This window comes from Myotis lucifugus, unplaced genomic scaffold (assembly GCF_000147115.1).
Source record: "Myotis lucifugus unplaced genomic scaffold, Myoluc2.0 scaffold_63, whole genome shotgun sequence".
Classification (NCBI taxonomy): Eukaryota; Metazoa; Chordata; class Mammalia; order Chiroptera; family Vespertilionidae; genus Myotis; species Myotis lucifugus.
Window position 1 is genome coordinate 5,285,831 of NW_005871111.1, and position 19,667 is coordinate 5,305,497.

At 34.5% G+C, this 19,667-nt stretch overlaps 1 protein-coding gene across 1 annotated transcript in view; it reads right to left on the minus strand.

Annotated features, from left to right (window-relative positions):
• Window positions 1-19,667, minus strand: part of WDR78 (WD repeat domain 78) — a 55,703-nt gene that overhangs the window by 18,392 nt on the left and 17,644 nt on the right. Inside the window, exons 6-9 of the mRNA XM_014456771.2 lie at window positions 17,188-17,327; window positions 13,430-13,624; window positions 11,174-11,368; window positions 3,502-3,704 (exon numbers count right to left, since the gene is read on the minus strand). Coding sequence (XP_014312257.2) covers window positions 3,502-3,704; window positions 11,174-11,368; window positions 13,430-13,624; window positions 17,188-17,327 — 733 coding nt within the window. The remainder of the gene's footprint in view (window positions 1-3,501; window positions 3,705-11,173; window positions 11,369-13,429; window positions 13,625-17,187; window positions 17,328-19,667) is intronic.

Genomic DNA, 19,667 nt, shown 5'->3' on the forward strand with positions numbered 1-19,667 from the left:
AATTTTTGTGCCCGGTCCTCTAGTTACATTATGATATCCCTTGGGTCTTTTAGAATGACAAAATCATTCTAAGTGTAAAATAAAGATATTTAAGGGAAAGAAAGGTATCATAAAATGATGTGTCTCCTCCCTCAAAATTCATATGTAAAACTCATAATCCCAATGTGGATTATATTTAAGGACAGGGCTTTTAGGAGGCAATTAAGGTAACATGAGGTCATAAGGGTGGGGTCCTAATCTTATAAAATCAATGGCCTTTATAAAGAGAAAGACACAGCAGAGCCCTCTCTACCATATGAGGACACAGACATCTGCAAGTCAGGAAGAGAGGCTTCCCAGGAACAAATCAGCTGGCACCTTGATTCTGGACTTCCTAACATCCAGAACTGTGAGAAAACAAATTTCTATTATTTACGCCACCCAGCCTATGGTATTTTATGATGACAGCCTGAGTTGATGAGTAAAGCAGGTCATTTCAAGACATGCTTATGTAAGTATAAATAGACAAAAGTTAATGATTGCCCAGGCCAGTGTGGCTAAGTTGGTTGGGTACATCCCATGCACCAAAGGGTTGCCAGTTGATTTCTGGTCAGGGCACATGCCCAGGTTGCAGGCTCGATCCCCAGTAGGGGGCGCACAAGAGGCAGCCAATCGATGTTTCACTCTTGCAAAATGAAGACAACCCACTGAATGGGAGAACATATTCACCAATGATACATCTGATAAAGGATTAATATTCAAAATTTGTAAAGAACTTCTAAAACTCAACACCAAAAATACAGACAATCAAATTAAAAAATGGGCAAATGAGCTTAATATGCACTTCTCCAAAGAGGACATACAGATGATCAATGGACATATGAAAAGATGCTCAGCATCAATATAATCATCAGAGATATAATTGCAGATTATAACCACAATGAGAAATCATCTTAAACCTGTCAGAATGGCTGTCAGTAATAAATCAGCAAACAAGTGCTGGTGAGGATGTGGAGAAAAGGAAACCTTTGCACACTGATGGTGGGAATGCAGATTGGTGCAGCCACTATGGAAATCAGTCTGAAGTTTCCTCAAAAAAGTAAAAATCAGACTGCCATATGACCCTGCAATTCCACTCCTGGGAATGTGTCCAAATAAACTTGAAACACTGATTTGAAAGAATATATGCACCTTTATGTTCATTGCAGTATTATTTACAAAAGCCAAGATTTGGAAGCAGCCCACATGTCCATCAGTAGAGGAGTGGATTAAAAAGCTGTGGTATAGCCGAAACCGGTTTGGCTCAGTGGATAGAGCGTCAGCCTGCAGACTGAGGGGTCCTGGGTTCGATTCCAGTCAAGGGCATGTACCTGGGTTGCGGGCACATCCTCAGTGGGAGATGTGCAGGAGGCAGCTGATCGATGTTTCTCTCTCATCAATGTTTCTAACTCTCTATCTCTCTCCCTTCCTCCCTGTAAAAAATCAATAAAATATATATAAGAAAAAATAACCCTTTAAAAAAAAAGCTGTGGTATATTTACACAATGGAGTACGAGTTGGCCATAAAAAAGAAGAAAGGCTTACCCTTTGCAACAGCATGGATGGACCTGGAGAGTATTATGCCAAGTGAAATAAGCCAGTCAGGAAAAGACAAGTACCATATGATTTTACTTATATGTGAAATCTAATGATCAAAATACATAAAACAAAAAAATAGAAACAGATTCATAGATACGAAGAACAGACTGAATGTTGTCAGAGGGGATGGAGGTTGTGGGGGGGCGGGCGGGGGAGAGGCCTGGGTGAAAAAGGTGAAGAGGTTAAGAAAAAACAATATGAGAAAATGGGGGGTAGAGGGAGGTAGAAAAGGTAAAGAGGGGTGAATGGTGATAAAGAGACTTGATTTGGGGTGGTGAACAAACAATACAATATACAGAATAATGTATTATAGAATTGTACACTTGAAGTCTATAATTTTATAAATCATTGTCACCACAATAAATTCAATAAAATAAAATGTTAGTGTATTCAGTTTCTAAATAGAATTCATATGTGTTTATTACAGTTATTATTGATTTATTGAATCTCACTTATCTATGAGATGTTCTCAAGTATAGCGTTACAATGACAAATCCAAATTAAAAGGATTTTATCTTATTAAAAATCTTATACAGTTCAGCCAGTGTGGTTCAGTGGCTGAGTGTCGAACTATGAAGTAGGGGGTTATGGTTCCATTCCTGGTAAGGGCAAATGCTCGAGTTGCAGGCTCGATACCCAGTGGTGGGCGTGCAGGAGGCAGCCGATCAATGATTCTCTCTCATTATTGATGTTTCTCTCTCTCTCTCCCTCTTCCTTCCTCTCTGAAATCAATAAAAATATATACATTTTACAGTGTTATTTAGTCTTCAACAAAAATGATTATAGAACTTCTGTTTTTTAATAACCATAACAACTATCATATTTGCACATAGCATCTTAAAAGACGTGGCAATAAAATAATAAGGCTAATTCTTAACCATACATAATACAATACAACTTAAACCAATAAATTAGTTTTGATCACTTTAAAAATACACTAAATATTTATTGCCATTACATAAAAGCGTTTTGGAATAACTAGTTGAGAATCATGTCTTCAGAAGCAGTTTATAAACCCCAAGAGAAAATAAGTATCATTACTCTATAATCATCTCTTTCTTACAAGCAAATGAGCCATCCCCCAATTTGATGATTCATTTAATGAATGAATGGTCTTTCTCAGGATGATTTTTAGCAATTAGTATTTAAAAGCAAGAAACCTGGAGGTAGATGTTTGGGTTTGAACTCAGCTGTTTTACTTATATTGTACAACTTTGGGCAAGTTGTTTATCCTTTCTGTGCTTCAATTTCCTCATCAACATCATGAAGCCTAACTCACAGAGTTTTTGTATTAATACAAGTAAAATACAAATACAAATCTGGATACCTGAGTTTAGTAAATGTTGAAATAAATCAAATATATACTATATTCTACTTCATTTCTCAATATCTGATACGGATTCAGAGAGTTTCTCAAGTACATCTATTAAGATAAAAATGGTGCCCTAACTGGTTTGGCTCAGTAGATAGAGCAACGGCCTGAGGACTGAAGGTTCCCAGGTTTGATTCCCATCAAGTACACATGCCCAGGTTGCAGGCTCAATCCCCAGTAGGGGGCGTGTAGGAGGCAGCCAATCAATGATTCTCTCTCATCATTGATGTTTCTATCGCTCTCTCCCTCTCCCTTCCTCTCTGAAATCAATCAAACAATCAATATAGATATATATAAAGATAAAAATGATAATGTATTTATATTAAAGGAGAAAATTTTTTTCATAATTATATGCGTTTTTCATTTTGAAACATGAATTTTCTTTAGAGGCATTTTAAAACTAGGGGTTATGTTTATTTAAATACTTGCTTAAATTAAAAAAATATTCATTAGGACTTGACAATTTCCCTTAAATGGTAGAGATGGAATTGTTAAAATATTAGATAACTTACTGGATTTGTTTTATTCCAGGCAAGGCTGCTCACATTAAGACCTTTGGTTAAGTCACAGGAAAAGGACCAAAGTCGTTCCAAATTGGCTGGTATTGTTGATTGTTCTTCACCTATTTCTATTTCTTCTTCCTCTTCCTTCTTCTCTTCTACCTCTTCACGTTTTTTACCTTCTGAAAGGTCTTTATGCCCTTCAGGTTTTGGTTCTAAAATTAAATCAAAAAGATTATCGCCTGGCCAGTGTAACTTAGTGGTTGAGCATCTACCTATGAAACAGGAGGTCATGGATTCTATTGCTGGTTAGGGCATATGCCTGGGTTTCCGGCTCAATCCCCATTGTGGGGCATGCCGGAGGCAACCTATCAATAATTCACTCTCATCATTGATTCTTCTATCTCTCTCTCTCTCTCTCTTTCTCCCTCTCCCTCTCTGAAATCAATAATAAGTATATATATTTTTAAAAAAATAAGATTGTCCTCTTCTAATGTATAGGACCCTGCCAAAAGCTCCAAACAGCATCTCTATCTACTACCAACACTACAAGCACCATTGGATCTGCTGGATCAAGGTACCCCCAAATGACAGGGTACCTTGAATAGTTCTGCCTGGCCCTGTTGCAAAATCTCCTATTCTTCTGGACACCCCTCAAAACTAGCAGCTTTTCAGGTAACTCAACAAATAAGCCAGAGGAGCACATCCAAATGAGGAATACACTGCCTCCAAAATGCAAAGAGGTCCATTAGGCACTGTGCCTCTTTTATGGTTGTAAGAAGGGCTGGGTAAAAGTATATCAATAAAACTGTTATAAACATCTATGTGTTAACAGAAGAGTTAGACTAACCCTACAGTTTTTTGTGTTGATATTAGTACCCACTTTTTTCTTATTTCTTGGTGTTAAATAAGGGGAAAAAAAGTCATCATCATACTCAAGGTCATACTCCTGTGTCGTCTTGTACAAGTTTCATGGTTTTGCATTTTACATTGTGATCTATGATCCATTTTGAGTTAACTTTTGGGTATCTAGATTCTTTATTTTGCATGTAAATGTCCAATTGTTACAGTACTATTTGTTGAAAAGACTATCGTTTTTTCATTGCATTCTTTCCTCCTTTATCAAAGATCAATTGACTATATTCATGTGGATGTATTTCTGGGCTCTCTATTCTGTTCTATTGATCTTTGTGTCTATTCTTTCACCAATAACCACTGTCTTAACTACTATAGCTATATAGTAAGTCTTGAAGTCCAGTAGTGCCAGTCCTCTGACTTTGTTTTTCTCCTTCAATACTGTATTGCCTATTCTGGGTATAATAGCCATTTAAAAGTCCTTGCCTGCTTTTCCATCATCTTGGCTACTTTTTCATGTTTTTGTTGACTGAGTTTTCTTATAGTGTGGCTTATATGTTACTGCTTCTTCATGCAACTAGTCTTATTTTTTTTGCTGAATATTGTACATTGTAAATGTTACCGTATTGGAAGTCTGGGTGTGTTTTCTTCCTTTATACAGTGTTCCATTTGTTTTGAAAAGCAGTTAACTTACTTTCAGATTAGCTTGATTTTTTTTTAAAGCTTTTTGTAAAGGGTTGTCTGTTGGGGGATGGTGGTCCTAAACTAGATTTTAGGGTTAGTCTAACCCTACTTTTAAGATGTAGCTCGTTTGCATATGTACTTAACACCCCAGGTGTGCAATAAGGTCTCTACCTCTGGCCAGTCAGAACTCAAATGTCTCCCAGACCAGAGTAAACTCTGACACTTGTTCATTTTATAGCTCCTGGTGGTTGTTCTTTACTTTCCGCAATTTTACCCCAACATGCACAGTTTTTGTTTCAGGAAAAGACTCTATGGTAGATTTATGCATTTTTTTCCTCTTCATAGCTTCCTCCTGCCTGATTCTTTATCCCATCAATTCCAGTCATCTCAGACTCTCTGAACTCTTATCTATATCTGTGTGTCATCAAGTAGCAAAACTACACACTTTGCTACAATTCATCTCTATGCCCTGTGGTCTCATAATTATCTACATCATAACCAAAAGTAAAAGTACTGTTTCATCTTTTGAAAATGGTCAATGATGGGTTCCACGTGGCTGTGATAAGCTTCCAGTTGTTATGGGCAAACTGTATTAAACTTGCCCTCCTGCCATAAATAAATATAAAACTGTACTTGAAATATGAGGTAACTGTTTTCAGGCATTAAACAATAGGCATTGCACAGCTGTGAACACCAGGGTCAAGCACACTTTCAGCCTGGGACCATTACCTCACCACGTGCTGGGAAGTGAGTGGAGCAAAACACAGCAGTCTAGCTGAGGAGGCACAGATAAAAATGCACAAAGGCAGAATGTTAGACTGAGTAACAAAATAAAGACCAAACTATATATTGTTTATAGTAGACACAGGTTAAACATAAAAATAAAAATGTTGTAAGTGAAAGGAATAAGGATAATGCAAATAATAAGGATAAGAAAGTTAGTGAGGCTATATTAATGTTATGCAAATTAGGCTTCAAGACAGAGTATTACCAGAATAAGTATGGGCATTTCCTGATCATGAAAGTATAAATAATGATTTGTAAAAAGGGTAGCATCCATAAGGCAGAATACTTTTAAGATTGAATGTACCTGATAACAAAGCTCTCAGATATGTAGAGCAAAATTAATAAACTTAAAGGGAAATATAAACAAATTTATAATCCTAGCTAGAGATTTAAATATTACTCTCACATTAATTGATAGAAAGGGCCAACAAAACATCAATAAATAAAGGGGAGGATGGGAGACATCTGTAATACTATCAACAATAAAAAATATATTTTTTAAAGTCAATAGAGATAAAAATTGAAAATACTATCAACAATTTGACAAAATTAACATTTTAAAAACACCATAACAAATAACAACAGAATATAAAATCTTCTTGAGTATAAAACAGTCACCATATGCTGGGCCATAAAACAAGTTTCGATAAATTTCAAAGGATAGAAATCATATGGAATATGTTCCCTGACCACCACAGAATGTTAAATTAGAATTCAATAAGAAAAAATAGTTTAGCTCTAGCCAGTTTGGCTCAGTGGATAGAGCATCAGCCTGCATACCAAAGGGTCCTAGGTTTGATTCCAGTCAAGGACATGTACCTTGGTTGCAGACTCCTCCCCGGCCCAGGCCCTGGTTGGGACTCATGCAAGAGGCACCAATCAATGTGTTTCTCTCACATCGATATTTCTGTCTTTCCCTCTCTCTTTCACTCTCTCAAAAACCAATGGAAAAATATCCTCAGATGAGAATTTTAAAAAAAGAAAGGGTAGTTTAAAAATTACTAAAAACTTAAAAATAAAAAGACACACCTCAAACTAACCTATTGGTCAAGAAAACCCACATAAGAAATAAAAAGTTAACTGAATAATAATGAAAACACAAGATATCAAAATTTGTGGGATATAGCTAATATAGTACTTACAGGTAAATTTATAATGTAAAATGCCTGTCTTAGATAAGAAAAAATATGTGAAATCAATGACAAACTTTCTATCTTAAAAAACTGGACAACTAGACTAATAAAAAAGGAGAAGAAAATTCACAAATGAATATAAAAAATTAAATAGGTGATATCATTATAAAGTTTACAGCTACTAATATTAGATAGAATTTGAGGAGAGGATATTATTAATAGCTTTATGCAAATAACTTCAACCACATAAACACAATTTACCAAAACTGACACAGATAGGAATAGAATATTTGAATAACCCTGTATCTGTCAAAAAAAAATTACGTTCCAGATGGGTTCACTGGTAAATTTTATCAAGCAATTAAAGAAGAAGCAATACACATTTTTTTTGGAATATAGAGAATGAGAGAAGACTTGCAAAACTCATTTTATATGTCTATCATAACACTGATACAAAAACCCATCAAGGGATTTACAGGAGGAAAACATTGCAAAAGAAATATGCTACATGAACTCAGTGCAAAATTCTTAAGAGAATATTTTAAAATTGACTATACTAACATATAAAAAGGATAATACAACATAACCAAGTGAGGCTTAACCATAGGGATTCAATTTGTTTTAGCATTTGAAATCAAGCAATGTAACTGGCTACATTGACAAATTAAAGTAGAAAATTTATATAATCACTTTAATGAATTAGAAAAAAATTTGGACAAAATCCAACACCCACTTATCTTTAAAAATGTCTTGCAAACTAGAAAGAGAAGGAAATTTCCTCAAATCAATAAAGTGCATCTACAAACAACTTAAATTCAAATTTAACAGTGAAATATTGAATCTTGCCCTCTAAGTCCAGGAACAAGTTAAAGATATTTGCAAACTTGGGACAGGCAAAGATTTCTTGGAGAGGACATGAAAAACATTAACTACAAAAGAAAAAGCTGAAAGAGAAGACCTCATCGAAATAAAAAAAATTCATCAAAAGACAAATATATTGGCAAGCCATAGGCTTAGAGAAGATAGTTGCAATACATGTATCTTTCAAAGAGCTTGTATCCAGCCTAGCCAGTGTGGCTCAGTTGGTTGGAGCATTGTCCTGTTCACCAATAAGTGGCAGATTTGATTCCCAGTCAGGGCACATACCCAGACTGCAGGTTTGATGTGTGCAGGAGGCAACAGATCAGTGTTTCACTCTCACATCAATGTGTGTGTGTCTCTCTCTCCCACTCCTCTCCCTTCCTTTCTCTCTTAAAGGGGGGAAAAAAAGAGCTTGTATCCAAAACATAGAAAAAAACGTTCTGAAAATTGATTTAAAAAAAAAACTCAATTTTAAAGTGGGCAGAAAATATGCTCAGCCGGTGTCGCTCAGTGGTTAAGCATTGACCTATGAACCAGGCAGTCACAGTTAGATTCCAGGTCAGGGCACATGCCTGGGTTGTGGGCTCAATCCCCAGTATGGGGCATGCAGGAGGCAACTGGTCAATGATTCTCTCTCATCATTGATGTTTTTATCTCTTTCTCTCTCCCTTCATCTCTGAAATAAATTTTATATATATATATATAATATATATATATTATATATATTATATAATATATATATATTAAAGTAGGCACAGAATAAAATTGAAAGTAAAAATATATTAATAAAAATTTTTAAAGTAGGCAAAGGACTTGATCAAACATAACACAAAATAAGATATACAAATGACCCAAAAAAAAAGCACAAGAAAAGTACTTAATATGACTAGTCTTTAGGGCATTAAAAAGATTGCCAACATCAGGTGTTATCAAGAATATAATGCGACTGGTACTCTTATATTGCTTGTGGGTTGTAAGATGGTACAAGTACTGTGGGAAGGTATTTTTCAGTTTCTAAAAAAAATTAAACATAATTCTACCCAATGATCCAACAATTTCATCTCTAGGTAATTACCCAAGAGAAATGAAAACATGTTCACAAAAATACACACAACAATGATCATAGCAGCTTTACCCATAAGAGTTCAAAACTGGAAACAGTCTAGGTACCCATCAACAGATGAATGAATATACACATCATGATGGTGTTTTCATAAAATGGAACAGTACTTGGGAAAAAAATAAACTACTTATATACACATCATCCTAGATGAATCTCAAAAACATTATGTTGAATGAAAAAAGCCCGACACCAAAGAATACTTACTATAGGAACCCACTTATATGATATACCAAAACAGCTAATCAATAGTGAGAGAAATCAGGTAAATGCTTTCTATGGGGGAGAGGAGGTAAACTGTAACTGGAAAACTGCACAAGGGAACTTTTTATTTCTTTACTGATTAAGGTATTACATATGTGTCCTTATCGTCCCATTGCCCCCACACACACACACACACACACTATCTCCCACTCATGCCCTCACCCCCCTGGTGTCTGTGTCCATTGGTTAGGCCTATATGCATGCATACAAGTCCTTTGGTTGATCGCTGTCCCTTACCCCCACCCTCCCCTACCTTCCCTCTGAGGTTTGATGGTCTGTTGGCTGCTTCTCTGTCTCTAGAGCTGTTTTTATTTATCATTTTATGTTGTTCATTATATTCTACAAATGAGTGAGATCATGTGATATTTATCTTTCTCTGACTAGCTTATTTCGCTTAACATAATGCTCTCCAGGTCCATCTATACTGTTGCAAATGGTAAGAATTCCTTCTTTTTTACCACAGCATAGTATTCCATTGTATAGATATACCACAGTTTTCTAATCCACTCATTTGCTGATGGGCACTTAAGCTGTTTCCAAATCTTAGCTATGGTAAATTGTGCTGCTATGAACATAGGGGTGCATATATCCTTTCTGATTGGTGTTTCTGGTTTCTTGGGGTATATTCCTAGAAGTGGGATCACTGGGTCAAATGGAATTTTTGGGATTGATGGATATATTCTCTATTCTATTAGGGTATTAGTTACACAGGCTTATATATTTTCAAAATGTATCAAACTACACAGTTAAAATATGTGTATTTCATTGTGTGTAAATCTTACCTCATTAAAAATTTTTCTATGGTATTTTTATTTCTTAGATATATTTAAAGAAGTGATCTATCAACAGTTTGTTTTTAAAATGTCAAAATTCACGGTATAAAGTAAATTTCAACTTTATAATTCTTCAAATATGGGATTAAAAGTTTATGTATGTTATGAAAATGTTAAGTATCAACCTGATATGAGAGAAAGGACATAGTTTTTTAATATTCTTGGATATATGTAAGCAAAAGGTTTACAAACATTTCTCACACATGCTATTTTGTAACCTGACTTTGATGTAGGCATATAGAAATTTGATTTTGACTTGAAAGAGCAAGAAAGATTTCATGAAGCAGTTTGCTCTAATGCATTCATGAAAGATGGGAATACAATAGGCAAAGATGTGATGGATACAAGGGTGGACTGACAAACATAGTACAACTAAAGGTAAGGCAGGAATGTTCAGGTTTTGTTTGCAAATTGTCAGGTAAGTATAAAATGGCTAACGTTTAGGGTCTCCAAGGTCACACCATGAGATGAAATAGTCTGTGGCCATATTGCAAGTATCTTTGTATAATACATATGACGTTTGTAATTTATACTAGACCATGGGAAGGTTCTGAAGTTTTTTAGCAGTTAAATGCCATGTTCAAACCTGTGTTTATGATACATCAGCATGTCAGAATGGTAGAAAGAAAAAACAATTGGAATGGAATCAAAAGATCTTGGTTGAAGGCCTAGCTTTGTCATAGACTATGTAACCTTATAAAGTTCCTATAGCCTTTATTTTGTTCATTCAAGTATTGAAAGGTTGAATTAGATAATCTCTAAAATCCTTCCAAATATTTGAGAACATGTGAGATGGAATTTGTAGCAATGAGAAGAGGAAGAATGACCCTGCAATAAAATTAGGAAGAGGTCATAAAAGCCAGAATCTGGGAGGTATAAAAGGCAATGGAAAAAGAAATTTGAATATGAGAGAATATCTAATGCAGGGCAAAGGGAGCCACAAATGCTTACGAGTTTTTAAATCTAAGGAACTACGACTTGCTGTGGGCCCTTTAGTCTGAGTTCTATTACTTGCATGTTTAGTGCTGAAAGCTATATAAACACATCTTCTGATAAGTGATAACCCAGTTGATATTAAACTTAGAAGTAATAACACCATTTAATTTTTTTAAAAAGTTGAGTTTGTTTAAATTTTATTTTTAAAATACCTTTAAAAACAGGAAGCTGACGATAAGCTGCAAGTTTGGGCTGAAATACATTCTCCATTAGAACTCGTTCCATAAAAAATAAGTCCTGGTGAAACTTTTCGGATTTGAATATTGCTTCTGAGTGGTCTTCTTCTTCATCATGCATTTTAGCCAGAATTGCATTTTCTATTTCCATTATAGAACTAGCGTCACTATCTGTAAAATGCAAACATAATGTAATGATAAAATAATCCAAATAATGTTAGATGATTCATCCTAAATATTAAAAAATGACATTTTGTCATTACTATTTGTTTTCTTCCAGAATTCAACAACTTCAGGAGACATTTGTTGAATAACTTTTATGTACCAAGCACATGCAAGATATACATATATTATCTCACTTTGGAATTCTCAATCACTCAAAAGTATACTATCTTTCAAAAGATAAGCAATGATAACCTCATGAGGTAATTTTCATTCATGTCTATACATTTTTATTCCAATTAAAACAAGATAATCAGTCTTCAGATAAAGGTCCAATCTGATTGTTGCTTTATAGGAATATTATACTACTGCTGTGTTAATTTTTTATTGACGTTATAGTAAATTATCAAAAACTTAGTGGATTAAAAACATGCAAACTTAGAGTGCTGTAGGTTAGCGGTTTGGATGCAGCTCTCACTGAGCTAAAACCAATAAGTGAATAGGGTTTTGTCTCTTTCTGAAGAGTCTAGAGGAGAATTTGTTTCTTTGTCTTTTCCAGCTTTGGACCCACCCACACCCTTCCCCCATCTTCAAAGTCAGCAATATTACATCTCTCTGACCTTCTGTCGTTGCATCTCTCTCTGACCACAGCTAGGAAAGGTCCTTCACTTTAACATACATGGGATTAGATGGAGCCCACTCGGATAATGCAAGATCATCTTCTCCTTTGAAGACCTTTATTTAATCAGATCTGGAAAGTCTTTTCTGCCATGTAAGGTAAAGTATTTACACGTTCCAGGTATTGGGATGTACACATTTGGGGGGAAGTATTAGTCTGCCTAGCACACTATTTAGCAGACTTTTATTTTAAAAAACAAATAAAGGGAAATCCTGCTTCAATAAAGATGGCCCAGATATTTTTGCCTGTTCCTCCTGCTAAATGCAATTAAAAATCCTGGACTATCCTATACAATAAAAGGATAATATGCAAATAGACCAAATGGCAAAACAACTGAACAACCAATCAAAGTGTAATATGCTAATGATATGCTAAGGCTGCTCAACTGCTCACTATGATGTGCACTGACCACCAGGGGCAGATGCTCCAACCGGTAGTTGAGCTTGCTGCTGGGGTCCAGCTGATTGGGACTGGGCGAGATGGGCCGGATATGCCCTGGAGCCCTCCCGCGACCCCTTCTCAGCCCAATTGTGCTCCAGTGGGGTCCCTCAGCCTGGCCTGTGCCCTCTCGCAATCCAGGACCCCTTAGGGGATGTTGGAGAGCCAGGTTTAGCCTGATCCTGCAGGCCACTCTCCTTGGGAGGGTGCCAGACACAATGCTCATGGCAGGCGAGCGCTGCTGTGGCAATGCAAGCCTCTCCGATCAGGACTGATTGGGCGTGAGCCTGCAGCAGGCACAGTGGGGCTGGGATGAGCGGGAGTGGCAGTTATGAACTACAGGTGGCGTTGGATTGTGGGTTTCGGCCCTATCCCTGCAGGCCACCCAGAGGGACCCCACCCATGCACAAATTCATGCACCGGGCCTCTAGTATATATATAACATGAGAAGGCTTTAAAAGTCTTTGGAAGAGGAAGGTAGAGCACCTAGATAGAGTCCTCAGAATCCAAGGAATGACACCGTTGTGAATTCTCTGGGTTTTCTTATTGCCACATATATTCCAAACATAAAGCTGAAGAAGCCAGCAAATTTAATGAAATTGAATTGTAAATTCTATCTCCCCCCGACTCCGCCCCCCCAAAAAAAAATCTCCAGCCACAGATGGTTTTACTGGAGAATTCCACCAGACATTTAAAGAATTAATATCAATTCTACACAACCTCTTCCAGAAAATAGGAGGGAAAGGAAAATTTCTAATGCAACTTATGACATTAGGATTCAAAAAACAAGACAAAGAAAGTACAAAAGAAGATATAGACCAATATCCCTCATGAGCATAGACACAAAAATACTTTTCATGTTCCATACAGAAAGAAAATATTATAACTGCTAAAAAAAATAATTTATTAAAAATGTCATGTGAAAAACCTCATTCAAAAAACTGAAATCTTACTTTTTTCTGTAGTACTTCCTGGCCCTCTTCGATCCTGATCTTTAGAAAGTACACTGACTTTACTGCTTGACTCAATTAGAGATCGTTTTATACTTCCTCTACAGCTTGAGTCAATTGTAGATTGTTTTATTGGTAAAGATGCAAGCTCCAGGGTATTATAAGAATCATATAAATCCCAAGCAGTAGACATTATGCCTAAATAAAGAGACAGCAAGGTAAAAATTACTATAAACCAAAATTCTAATATTTTAGTTTACACATAACTAGTCATAGCAAAATCTAAGATATCTACTGTCTAGGGGGGAAAAACATTTAACCACAATGGCAGGAAGTGGATAAAAATAAAAAAAAATAGATCATGAAGACACCTTAAGAGATCCTTAGGCATCACACTCTTAGCACCTATACTTTAGTGGTAGCTCCAAATTAGCCTTAGCATCTTTTCTGATCCCCACACCTCCCTTCTCTTCATCCCAAACTGGCACAGAAGATCAACAGTCTCTCAGTTGACATGAGCCCAGACAATTTATAATAATAAAAGCGTAATATGATAATTAGACTGGACAGCCAAACGACCTTCCAGACATCCTTCCAGACGACCTTTCAGACAAAGCTGGGGCTGCAAGGGCAGGCCAGGGCAAGCAGGGCTGCAAGGGCCGAGCCCCTTGCACGAATTTCGTGCATCGGGCCTCTAGTCATGTTATAACAAGGTTTACTATTCCTTTACTACGGTTAACACGTAAGAACATGTTATGTTCTTCAGAACTTTGTATTTATAATCATCTAATTCCATTTTATCAAGAAAAATTTTCTACATACTTATTTGAAAAGATCATTCATATTGAGAAAATGACAGACCCTGTTCTCACAAAGCTGGTAGAGTAGTAGGGTTTTGAACTTCTCTTTTAATTTTTTGTTTATCTATATTTATTCAAATGAGCAAATATAACACTGTCTACAAAAAAAAAGCTCCCAACCCTTAGTTGCTGATATAAAAATGAAAGGCTTATATAGCAATTATTTCACCAGTGACCACATAATAATATATTCCTACATGCTAAACTTTTATTTAAAGTACAGGGATTTAATAAAGAATTTCCCCCCTGAAAATAAAAACAGGATCTGGACCTAATAAGTGCAACTACTTCATTGTTAGAAGCTTTTTTCATAATGAAAAATGAAGGCTCTCTGGGGTTTAACAGGGTTTTCAATTAGTAGGAATGTTAACTCACATTTCATAACATTTCTATCTTATTGAATTTATTTTAATAGTATTAGAAAAATCATATACAGAATAAATACCTAGTATATTTTGCTGAATTGAAAGCAGAATAATTTCCATGTTCATGAAATAAAAGATCATAGAAAGAAATCATCTTTGAATATTAAATTACCTAACATTCCCCCCCGCCATCTGATAGTTTAAGTTGAATTACATTGTTATATGGCCACTAATAAAATAATTCCTGTATAAATGAGTGTGCATGTTATAAATGAGCAATGTAAAATGTTAGAGTGATTTACAATTGTTTCTTCTTTGAAGATAACATTGGTAATTTTACATTGGATACCATCATTATACTTGTTCATTTGAATAAAGTAATTTAAGAAATAGAAAATTTCAAACCACATCCATAAAATCATGGACAAGATGGAATAATAAATTATTATAACCTTCCAATTATATGTTGTTGTATATTATTAAAGAAAGCTATGTTAACTAGTATTAGAAAAAGTATACCCACCTATACCTATGTTCTGAGCATTTTTGAATCTCAGATATGCCTAAATAGTTTTTATATATTTAAAAACAGTTTCTTTCTACTAGTTTAATTCAAACTACAAAAGAGTAGCAATTGGCTGTATAACATTTACAGAATAATAACTTTACTTTTTAGCTGAGTAAGAAGACATAGTCACTTGGGAAAAATAAAGGTAAATATGACTTGCATGTCCATCACCCAGAGATAATAACTGCTAACATTCCAGTGTATGTCCTTCTAGATTCACATATAAATGTATTTGTATGTAAACAAATATGTGTATATTTTAATAAAGTGAGTTCATATCACACATACTTTTATTAAAAACTTTTCATTGTAGTATCATATATAGAAAAGTGGCTTTATGAAATCTACCAAGTTATGAAATTTAACTGTATTTTCAAAAGTTAGCCAGAAACACTAATACACTTATTCTATTATCCACTTATTTGTAATGCCACTTTTATTATAAACTAGAGGCCCAATGCACGAAATTCATGCAAGGGGCTTGGCCCCCGTCGCCACGGCTCTGTCCAGAAGGTTGTCTGGAAGGATATCTGGTCTAATTAACATATTACACTTTTATTATTATAGATTACTACATACATAACTGTTAAGTGGGGGAAAAAAATCCTCACATTTTGTGAATCTTTACAGAAGAAACTTCACTAAATTAACACTTCTGGCCTTTGTCCTTCACTGATGCATTACCAGGGAAAGAGAAATGACTAATCCTGTAGGAGAGTTTAGAAAGAATTTCAGTTCAGTCACTTCTGAATTCTCTTGTTAGGCCTGCTCATTTACAGAAAGCATTCATTCTGGTCTGTTCTCACCTCTACAGAGGAGGTCTGTAGTTGGCTAGTTGTGCCAATCACTATTGCTAAGTTCTATTCTGGAGGTAAGAAATAGCAAGCCCACTTAGCTGCAGATTGAAGGCTACATTTTTCAATTAACTTTATCAATAATAAAGGTAATATTTTGATTTCCACCTCTCTGACTCCTAAATCTCTTTCAATTTCATGCAAAATCAGGGAAGGAAGACATCTATAAAACCTTAATATTTACTCGGTTTGTATCCAAATTCTTTAGTATAAATTGTCTTTTATTATTTTAATAAAATGTTCATTGTAAAATATATACCATTCACCGAAGAATGTATAACACATCTATGTGTAGTGTCAAGAAAAAATGAATAATACCAGGTACTTACCAGCCATACAAAACTGAACATCCCCAGGTGCTTAGAAGTCCCTTGGACATTCTCCTAGCATAGCTTTCTTCCTTCTAGCTACCTCGTTTATAGTTTTGCTGAATTACAAAGGCCATTACGATTATAACCTTTCTTCTAATTACCCCTTTGGCAACACTTCACAGATTTAGGACTATGCAGTGTTCTCAGGGTTGTTAACTTAAAAACATTGGAAGATAGTAGTTAAGAGAACAGGCTCTAGAACTAGACTGTTGAGGGGTATCATTTGTCTGCAGTACTAGCTGAGTGACCTTGATCAAGTTAGTTAACTTCTCTTTGCTTGTTTCTTCCTCTATAAACTGGGGAATAATAATAGTACCTACTTCATGGGGTTGTTGTGAGAATAAAACCGGTTAAAGGCCTAAAATAGTGTAAAAGGCCTAGAGTAGTATCTGGCTCGTATTAAATGTTATTAGTTAAACATGATATTCTTTGTAACATAAACAATTAGTTTCTATAACATTTCAAAAACACTTGAAGAGTACAAAGTTCTATGATACAGTTTGTGTAAAAATGAAAAATGATAACTATGTTACTTAAATCTTCTATATCTATCTTTATTACTTGTTAACTTAGTTGTCAAATTCCGAAAGCTGTATATTACGGTACTCAGTTACTGTTGTGATTTGGCCAAATTATTCCTAGTTTTTGCTTTATATACTTTAACATTTACTTGTTAATTGATAGACTCATAGAATGTATATGAAAACATGATAGTTTATCAAGCAGAATAAAACATAAATTACCTTTGTTTTCCTTTATAATTCTGTCACATTGAACATCTTTATTCTTTGGTGCTCCATTAATAGTCTGCATCATTCTTTCAACATATAAGTCATTGCCTAATCTATTTTTACAAAGGTTCTCATAATTCTTGTTTCTCTGGCTATAAAAAATAAAGTATGTTTAACTCATTAATAAAAAATTAATATTACCTCACATATCATCTTTTTATATTATGCATTTTCTTAAAATTACCTTCTTAATGTGGATCGCACCAAAAAGTGAGAGATCAAAAATCTCCTGAGGAAGAGATTGCCTTTTATTAAACTACCAAAAAGAAGTTTTTTATTCTGTACCTCCCAACATCACTACTTCTTTCATTGCCCACCCAAAATATGTTAAGACTATCTCCACATAGATTTTATAAACTTTGACATAAACACTTAAAGATATAAATTTCCCTCAATGTACTACTTACTTTTGTAACATCCTGTAAGTATTACTTTCATAATTATTTAGTTCTGAGTATTCCCTAAATTTCCAGTATGACTTTTCCTTAGATTCAGGAAGAATTTAGGAAATGTTCTTGTTAACTTCCAAATGTATATGTAAACGTGTGTCTATGTTTTACTTGAGATTTATGTTATTAATTTTGTTGTTGTTAATCCTCACCCAAGGATACCTTCCCATTGATTTTTAGAGAGAGTGGAAGGGATGGGGAGAGACTGAGAGAGAGAAATGCCAATGTGAGAGAGACACATCTACTAGTTGCCTCTAACATTCGCCCGACCAGGGCTGGCGATGGAATCTGCAACCCAGGTATGTTCCCTTGGCTGGAATCAAACCTGGGACCCTTCAGTCCTCGGGCCGACACTCTATCCACTGAGCCAAACCAGATAGGGCTGTTACTAATTTTTATCTTCATTCCACTATGGTTAGATAATTTATTTTGCATGATACCACTTCTTTGAAATTTTTGAAACTGTTTCATGGCCTTGTGCATGGATGTTTTTTATAAATGTTCCATGTGTGCCTGAAAAGCGTGTGTGTTCTCCCATTGTGGAATATAGAGTTCTATGTATAACCATTAGATTACATTTTTGGTTCAAATTTTCTACATCTATACTAATTTTTATCTGGTTGACCTATCAATAATTAATAGAGGTATGTTTAAATATTTTAATTTAATAGGATACTTATCAAATTTCCAATTTTTGCTTCATATATTTTGGAGATTATTTTATTATGAAAATTCAAGTTTAGAATTATTATACCTTCTTGTCATTATGAAGTAACCTTCTTTATTCCAAATAATGCTGTCAGTTTAATTGTTTCTCTGTAGATGATATGCTATTTCTTTTTTCTTCTGTTTTAAAAATCTTTCACTATTTGTTGTTGTTGTTGTTTTTATATATTCAATACAACACCAGTACAATGCACTTAGTTCTTTTTTTGTTTTTTAGATTTTTAAAAAATGCATTCCTTTTTCAGTAGAATGGTGTCTTTAAATAGTAAGTCTTTACCCACTCTCTTTGCATAGTAATTCTCCTCCATTCTTTTTACTCTACCCTTTTGGAACTGACTAACTGTACATTAGGCCTTTATTCTATTGTCAATATCTTTTTAAATTTGTCATACTTAATATCCCATTGTTTTGTATATTATACAAACTTTATTTTGTATATTATACAAACTTTAATTTGTATAGTTTATCCAGATCTTTGTTTGTATGGTATTCATATCCAATTTATTAAATCTATATTCTATTATGGCCTATTTAAATTTAATGTGTATTTTAATTATAAGAATTAAGTCAGTGTTTACTTTTTAATTTCAACAATTATGTAAACATACTTTAAAGTACTTTTTAGATGTTTTTCCAAATATAAATAATCATTTTGATAGTGTCTTAATGTTAATGATGTTTTAATTCTATCTTTTATTTAAATATTTCACAGATATTTTATATTCTATCTGGTAATATAGAATATATATTAGTGGTTAGGGTCTAGATCTAGGGTTCCTTATTTAGTTTAACTCTCATTCATAATGGCTTTAAAAAAGCAACTAGTAATCTTTGTGACTTTACTGTGCTTTTACCAAACCTTATCTGAGGAATCTTAAGAGCCTAAGTGGGTATATTTTCCTTCAGAGAAGACTTGTGCTTGCTTATCATAGTGGCTAGGAGACCCTGCTGACCTGAGAACACTGGAGATAATTAAGATCCTTTTAAGGGTCTGAGCTTAATAAAAAAATCTCTCTTTTAGCTTTTTCAATTTGTTGGGGACCCAAGACTTACTGGTGGAGTCTAGATCTATGAGTTAATATAACATTTGCTTCTAGCATCTCTCACTCTTTGATTTCAAATCACTTATCTATCCCTTTGTTATTTTTCTCTTTCCTTTTTTTCAGTCCTGGTAGCTTTTGCATAAGTCATATGAAATTTTAAAAGTATATTATTCAAGATTTAATTGTACTATATTTTATAATACAAACAACACTA